This window comes from Centroberyx affinis, unplaced genomic scaffold, assembly GCF_046629955.1.
Source record: "Centroberyx affinis isolate AG114_WGS23_722 - 3 ecotype Tasmania unplaced genomic scaffold, CSIRO-AGI_Caff_v1 ptg001304l_1, whole genome shotgun sequence".
In the NCBI taxonomy this organism is placed as follows: domain Eukaryota; kingdom Metazoa; phylum Chordata; class Actinopteri; order Beryciformes; family Berycidae; genus Centroberyx; species Centroberyx affinis.
In genome coordinates this window covers 325,478-333,630 of record NW_027279810.1, presented here as the reverse complement: position 1 = coordinate 333,630, position 8,153 = coordinate 325,478, and the positions used below count along the sequence as shown (strand labels likewise).

The following is an 8,153-nucleotide window of genomic DNA, read 5'->3' as shown; positions in this document are numbered from 1 at the left end:
AGCCTCCCCTGAATCGCACAGAAGAAAAAAAATGACATGAATTAGTAATGAGTAAAATTACTCAAACTCTGCACACCACGACCTGCCGCAGCACAGTGAGCAGCGGGCCCCGAGGTGACAAAGCTAGGTAAATATTTTATGTCTAAATATGATTTTGGGGTCCTGTGCTGCTGTCTGACAACGCTGCCCAGGTCTTTCCAACACACGGCTAAATCATTTAAGCTAAAAGGAGACTCGGAAACCGTTTGCGGCTCTATAGTCTGGACAGAATCAGCCTCAAAGATCAGGTTTATCTGTAGCAGCCAGCTTCTGAGGCCGGTCTCTTGCCAGTAAACTGAGTAAATGGTGTTCCTTGGGTGCCCTCAGGTGGAAGCTTGGTATAATTGCTGTTGACAACCTACAAGTCATTGTGCAATTAAAGCATCTGCCGCTCCTGTGTGGCAGCGGGCTGTGATGCCTTGTGACAGCTCGTAGCCATTAAGCAACTGTAAGCAGCTGGCGTGCCTCGGTGGGGGAAAATAATGTGACAGAGGCACTCCCCCCTATTGTTGCCCTTGTCTCACAGGGGAAAAGAGGGACATTACATCACTCAGTGAATACCGGGGTGTCTCAATGAATGGAGAAGGGGAGCGTCTACAAATTAGAACTGGCACAGCTGGATGTCCAACTGATATTTTTCCTGTTTCTGAGTGCAAATCATTGAATGAGTGGATCATAAAGGAGACGGGGAACCGGAAGGGCTAAAAAGACTCATATACTGTATATTAGACTTATATATCACATAATTAATCATATATACACTACCAGGCAGAAGTTTGGACACACACATTTTTCTTTATTTTTACTATTTTCTACATTTTAGAATAATAGTAAACAGATCAAAACTAAATAAAATAAACAAAATAAAACAAATGGAATTATGCAGTGACCAAAAAAGTGTTAAACAAATCAAAACTATCTTATATTTTAGATTCTTTAAAGTAGCCACCCTTTGCCTTGATGGAAAGGCAAAGGCTTTGGGAAGAAATTCATACATAGGCATCAACTTCACTATTTGCCTAAGATACACATTTCAAGCATTTAAGCAGAGTTTTAAGATAATGAAAAACATTGTACATTCAGTCAGGTGTGTCCAAACTTTTGACCGGTTGTGTATATTAGGTGTATATATTTGTTTTCATGTAGCGATACTTAACTAGTACAACATTATTATTATTGGAAAGAATAGTAATGATGTTTCCTAACCGTTCAATCATGACAGACACTTCCTCACTGCAGAATGAAGAGTAGCCTAAGCTGCAAGTGTCCTGGATTGGAAAAAGAGGGTGAAAAAAAAAAGATTTATAATTCACCAGCTTGATTGTGAAAATGAAGTCTAGATCAAAGTAGTGAACATACTGGCCCGTTCTCCACTGCTCGGGGGGATGAAATAAGTCTTTCTTTAATTACCCCATCTCTGAGTCATTTGTCTGTCACATGTAAATGTGGTCTTTTGATGTACATTTAACTGTATGAGTTTGTGGGGGATTTATGTGCATATGATTTGCACGCTCTTCGGTCAAGCAGATTTAATTATTTATTTAATTATCTTCCTTTCGTTTCTTTCTTCCTCTGAACCGTGTCATCAAATTTCAACCATGCTACTGTGAAATGTCCTATTTTTTTTTCTTACCATGAAGCACTGGGTAAATCAGTAGCCTACTACTTCCTTATTAATATAACATGAACATTTGTCATTTATCTAAAAATGACCATGTTGAATGGCCATCTTCTCATGGAGCGATGGGGACAAACCTGACAGAGTCATATTTAAAGACGGTGGTATTGAACTAGTCAGCTTCATGTGTGTAGGCTATGGAAAGGCCCTGTATTGTGTGTGTGTGTGTGTGGGTGGGTGTGTGTGTATTTGTGTGTGCGCACCTCCTGTCTGTCTCTCCAGGATTTGCTGTTTCAGCAGGGAAGGAATCAGTGCTGTGCCTTTGCCATGCAGGAAAGTCAGCGTAAGGAAATTCCTGAGCTTCACAGTGGCAATCAGGCAGTTAAGGACCTGCCAGTGAAAATGGAGCTGTGTGTCACTCACTTTCATGGCTTATTCACACTAGCACGACTGTTCTGGCATAAAAAGAAGCATTCCCATTGCCGCACCCCAACAACCCAGTAAATTGCCTTCACTTGAAAGATGGTGGACCACATATATTTAAGTGTCCTACAACAAGTGAACATGCTAAATCTGGAAGCCTACCTTTCACACGACAAACAGGCTGCAAAACCAAGCTTTAAGCACGTGCTGTTGCAAGGTACAGACCATAAGCTAGGTACTCAGTAAAAAAAATGAATGCTATTGTATGATCTACAGCAGGCGTATACGTCTGTTGGAATGAGATACAATTTATGTAGTACGAACTGGAGTCAAATGATTTGTTTTCATTATGCATGGGATTTCTTAGGACTTCCAGTTCGATAGATGGCAGTAACGTCCTTAGTACTGAGGTTATGAACTTATGTTTTGGCCTTTTGGCCGCGAAGAAAACCCGGTCGTGGCTAGAAGACATGCTCAATTCGTTCCGTTTTCTCTCGCGTGGTTTTGCACCTCGCAGTCACTTTATATTAGGCAGCCATCTGTTCGTTTTTTCAAAAGAAATAAAAAAAACATACAATGTTAAGAAATTATTTGCAAAAACCTACAGAAGGTATCCAGGCCTGGTCCAGCGGCTGAATCCTTGCCTCGCTCTTGACAACAAGCTCTGGGCGGTGTGCTTTGCTGCCTTCAGGTGCTCGTAAATATGACTTAAAGAGCATTAAAATGCTTGTAATTGCGCTTTTTATTAATTTATTTTCCAAAAGGAGAAACGTGACTAATAAATATTAAACAGACAGCACAAGTCAAACATGTAACAACACGTATTATTTACAAAATAATAACGTAATAAAAACACCATAAATTTTACCATCAATTGTTGATGTCCCCAATGCGCTCCGCTGTGTTTTCAATCCGACAGTACCTGAAGGCAGCATATGACGTCATTTGGACAAAACGCCGATCTCTTTTAGCCATAACTGGAGAATCACACTGCCGCAAACCCTGGGTAGCTTGTCGTAAAACCGATCTGCAACAATGTTGTCAGAGAAGTAAACTGTTATTGCCATTGGTGTCTACACCGCTGCCGATTTCACCTCTCGAAATGTGTGATAATTGTGCTGGCTTCATGTTGAGTCGAGCCGGTATGGTTCACACCATGAGGGTTGTCGTCTAGGCTTTGGGGAGCCAGAAAATGAGTTGATCTCTACCAAAACAAACGTGCAAAATGGCAACATACAACGCCGAAGGTAAGGAAAGCACTTAACTGTAGCCCTGAAACTATTAGGCAAATTCCTTGACATCTCAGTATTTATTTCCCGTGTTATTATTGCAACCATATTGTCCTGAAGAGCACAATCCGGTTTATAGCTCACTTCAGGTTAGTTCAAATCCATCAAGTCAACTGACCATATCTTGTGTCACTTAATGCTTGTAAACTTACCTTAAATACACCATAGAAGTTCATTTTCAAAACATGGGTTCTTGTTTTCTGTCTCTGTCTCTCTCTCTCTCTCTGCCTTCTTAATGTGCTGCAGGACACTCTGTAGTGGTGGAGGTTAGCCCAGATATCCATATATGTGGTTTCTGCAAGCAGCAGTACAATAATTTTGAAGTCTTTCTCGCCCACAAGCAAAATGGCTGTTCCATACCCACCTCTGACACATCAGCCGCCACTGCAACACCCACTCTTACAGGTAAAGCAATGCTATGCTTCTAGTTTTCCTTTCATAAATTCGCCTGCAAAGACATCAGATTCTTTCCTTGGCCTGAAAAAGCCCAGTCAAGTCAAGCACATCTATGTGTTTCATATGAGAGGACAGAGCGCCTGCAGTCAACACCCTCTCATTCTTTTACTGCAGACTCCAGCACAGAGTTTGTTTTCGAGGAAACCTACCAGACCTGCGTTATGCGAGGTGTCAAAAAGATCCTGACCAAAGCACAGAAAACACCTTCCAAAAAATTAAAACCTGCCCTGACTTCAAAGAGGCACAGCTGCTGTTTCTCAGGTTGGTGCCTCTTTCTGTTTATGGCTGTAACACATTCCTTCCTTTCAGCTGCCAAGCAGGGAGAACTGTACTTCCTGCCAGTCAAGTTCCAGCCCATTAGGTTTTATTTATTTGAGAGACTTTTACATTACCTTTCCACAAGTACAGAGGCTTCGCACACCTTGTAAAAACACCATTTCTCCTGATCTACAGGTTGCACTTTTAAGACGCAGTATGGCCAAAAAGACATGGAGCGGCATCTCAAAACCCATACTGGTAGGTCAATGCCTTCCAGGTGCATTTCTCTATCCCAGGAACGCTTCAAAATCAGATATTGACACACACATTGTTTTTCTGCCACGTGTCCAGGCGAGAAGCCATTTGAATGTGAGCTGTGCCACAAGCGCTTCAGTCGGCGGGACAAGCTCAACATGCACAGCCGCTCGCACACGGGCGAGAAGCCGCACAAGTGTAAACACTGTTCCTATGCAGCAGCAGACAGCAGCAGCTTGAAGAAGCACCTCCGCATCCACTATGATGAGCGGCCCTTTAAATGCCAGATCTGTCCGTACGCCAGCCGCAACTCCAGCCAGCTCACCGTGCACCTCCGCTCTCACACTGGTAGGTCGTCAGAAATGCGGAAATCCCACATGGCTTGGCACTTTGGCTGATGTTGTTGTGTAGATTGCATTGAAAATCCATCGTTTATTTTACTTTTTCCCCCCCAGGGGACGCACCTTTCCAGTGCCAACAGTGTGATGCAAAGTTCAAGATCAACTCGGACCTGAAGAGGCACATTCGGATTCACTCCGGCGAGAAGCCCTACAAGTGTGACTTCTGTGAATACCGCTGTGCCATGAAAGGCAACCTGAAATCTCACATCCAGATCAAGCATGGCACTGACAACTCCTTCCACTGCCTGCACTGTGACTTCCAGTGCGCCAATAAAACTACTCTGCGGCAACATACCCGGGAACACCAACCCGTGCAGCCCATTCAGTGTTCCAAGTGCACTTACTCTTGCTCCAGCAAGGGGGCGCTCAAAGTCCATGAGAGGATCCACTCAGAGGAGCGGCCCTTTAAATGTGACTTCTGCAACTTTTCCTCCAAACAGCGCAGCAACCTTGTCATCCACAAAAAGAAGTGCCACTCTGATAAGCCTGAGAAAGGCAGCGGTGGGAAGGGTGTTAGAGGTGCAGGAAAGGGCGGAGGAGGGGACTCTCCCAAACCCATCAGCTCGCGGTATCGGGCCAAACTGGACGCAGCGCGAGCTTTCCGCTGTGACACGTGTGACGCCTCCTTCGTGAGGGAAGACTCTCTGCGGAGCCACAGGAAGCAACATAGAGACACTCAGAACGCATTGCAGTTCCAGCTCTCCAGCCAGCCCGGTACAATCAACTTGGGTCCTGCCACACCCACGCAGTGCAACACCCAGCTCGAAGTCCCGGTCCATTCTGACCCACTGGCTCCTTACAGCAGTGCGCAGCTCAAAATCATCGTGTCCCACCCTCTAGGTCAGGAGAGCTCCTTAATGCCGGCTGGAATGGATGGCCATCAAAATAAAGCCAACATGGTCCTGCTGAGCCCAGACAGCCAGGACATGGTGGTCAACTCCATGATCCAGCAGGTCAACCTGCTGGCACCTATGCAACCTCTTGGGTCATCCCAGACCGCAGAGGGCACCCTTGAACCCCAGACAGTCCTCCTGACGCAGCTCGGCCCCGAAGATAACAGCAACCCGCTGCACCAGGCCCTGCTCCAGACAGCCCTCACGTCTCAGAACTCCAGCAGAGGCACGCAGACCTTCATCACCGCCTGCTCCGACCTGGAGGGCCTCAACGCCTTGATCCAGGAGGGCGGCACCGAGGTTACGGTGGTGACGGAAGGGAACGGCCCCATGGTGGCCGCGGCGACACCCCGCGACATGGTGTGCGGCCCATCGGAGGACATGTCGAAGCAGGCGGGGTCGGTTACGGCCGAGGACAGTGCCTTACCCTGTGATGGCAGCAGTTTACTGGTGCCAAACATCACGCTGGACAGCCAGGGCGTGGTCATCCACAGCCTTCCACTGATAGTGTCCACCCAATCACAGCAGAACCCAATGGAGCAGCTCTCCCCTCACACACTCTACTCAGATTCACACACTCTGGAAGGCATCCCGCAATGACTCGGGGCGTCCGTGGCTTTTCTTGACGATGGCAACTGAAAATGGGAAAAACTGCGGGCTGTGGCTCTTAGCTATATACAATATATAGCTGCATCATAAGCTATTTCTTTGCCAGTCAGAACTCTTCGGCCTAAACATCATGTCTGTGCAGGCCATTAACAGGTGTAACACAGCTTTTTCATCAACAGCAGAAGTGAATACATTCTTGCCATGACTTTGGAGACATAATTGTTTTAGATTTCAGATTTTAGAATAAGGAATTGTCATAGCTCAGTAGTCCAATCCAGCATATTACTATCATTATCATTTTTCACACTGAGGAACTTTGAAAGTCACATAAACATGAAGGTCAGTCATGACACTGACCATTTTTGACAATGATTCATACATATCTGCACTCTATTTTCAAGTGTCATTTTTGAGGCATCAAAATTAAGATAGGATTTATTTTCAGCCAACATCTTGAAGTGTAAATGAATGAATAAAGTCTGAAACAATTGGGCAATACTTTAAAAAAATTGGGCAATACTTTTAAATAAATTCCTGGTTTCTTATCCAATGTGAGTCATGAATTCTCAGATTTGTCCACAGGGTGGCAGTAGAGTAGTAAGGGGCAGTAGGGTTTACTTTGTGTAACTGGGCAGTATTTTATCCTCAGTTATTAATACTACATGTATGTTGATTATTTTCCCACTGTAATTAGTCCTGATATTAGTCCTCATTCTGAATCTAGGAAATAGACGTCATTTGTTGAAAACATTTGCCTACATATCAAGGTCTTTGGGTTTTAAAAGCCTAGTTTGTCCCCCAATAGATTTTCCAATAAAGTGCCTGTTTAGCTTGTTGCTATCTATTATTCTGGCCATTTTTACACTCAGACTTCAGCTCTTAGTATTTGCAAGAAAGTGAAGGCTGTACCTGAATAGGGGTCTCCTAGGAACAGTTGACCATTGATTTTTTTTTTCCTTCAGCACTAATAGCTCTTGTGCCTCAGACCCCTGCCTTTTCTGGCTCAGCATGACCACAAAATAAAATGAAATTGTCTTGATAAATGACTCTCTGCCAGCAGTGAAGTTCAGCTATGAGTGATAGTTTGGTTTGTGTTTGGAAAGGGGAAATTATCTTCTGCTGGAAAAGTTGACAAGTTAGTCACAATAAATATCTAGAGAATATAAAGTTCCAATCCCTCTTGCAGTCAAATGCATTTAAAATGTCTGGTCTATTCAGTTTGATAACTAATCTATCACTCAATTTTTTTTAATCAAGAGTCCCCATTGTACTGTTATATCCCTTAATTGCCTGTGAGTGTCAGTAAATATCCATTTTAATCATTCTCTCCACACCAAACCCTTGATCACTTTTATAAATGAAGAATTGCTCCTACTTACCACTAGCAATTTAGTATTAAATCTCAAATCCAGGATAACTTTGAGCATATCAGAAACAGTCTTGAAGTAGTGGTTGGACTTTCTGATGAAAAATGAAAAATCAACCTTTCAGATCATTACTGTAACTCAAAATACAGATCCTTTTTGATCTAATGTTCACAATCAATAAGCAAACTAATCATTTGCAACTTCAAAACAGACTATATTTAAAACTGTTCAGCTGTGTCCTGTTTTCAGTGAATCAATTTCAGAGTGAAAAATGTCATCATTTTATAGATAACACTTTACTCTGATTCTGGATTGGGCCTTTAAACTGGTATTGATGTATTTGATGTTATTGATGTAAATTATCAACTTGCATTGTCAGCAACTGTACTCGGACCACATTATGATATAATCACACTAACTATCAGAGGTGCCAGTGATGACGTTTTGGACATTGTGTGCGTGATTTCAGTGCCAAAGTCTGTCGCCTGATCGTTGGGTGTAATTACGAAACCTTGCTAAAATTCCATTACGTATTAAGATGAGCA

The 8,153-nt window shown here is 43.6% G+C and overlaps 1 protein-coding gene across 3 annotated transcripts; it reads left to right on the top strand.

Moving 5' to 3' along the window:
• Positions 1-3,182: 3,182 nt before the first annotated feature.
• On the top strand, positions 3,183-6,918 carry zfp64 (zinc finger protein 64 homolog (mouse)). 3 transcript variants are annotated; one of them, XM_071525567.1, is made up of 6 exons: positions 3,183-3,327; positions 3,616-3,755; positions 3,954-4,086; positions 4,279-4,341; positions 4,435-4,686; positions 4,794-6,918. In XM_071525567.1, exons 1-6 carry the CDS (start codon positions 3,306-3,308, stop codon positions 6,230-6,232), a joined length of 2,049 nt encoding a protein of 682 aa, XP_071381668.1. In that variant the 5' UTR covers positions 3,183-3,305; the 3' UTR covers positions 6,233-6,918. The 3 variants fall into 3 exon arrangements, with proteins under 3 accessions (XP_071381668.1, XP_071381667.1, XP_071381669.1); XM_071525566.1 differs by having other exon boundaries at positions 3,616-3,774; positions 3,940-4,086; XM_071525568.1 differs by having other exon boundaries at positions 3,198-3,327; positions 3,711-3,774; positions 3,940-4,086.
• The last annotated feature ends 1,235 nt before the right edge of the window (positions 6,919-8,153 follow it).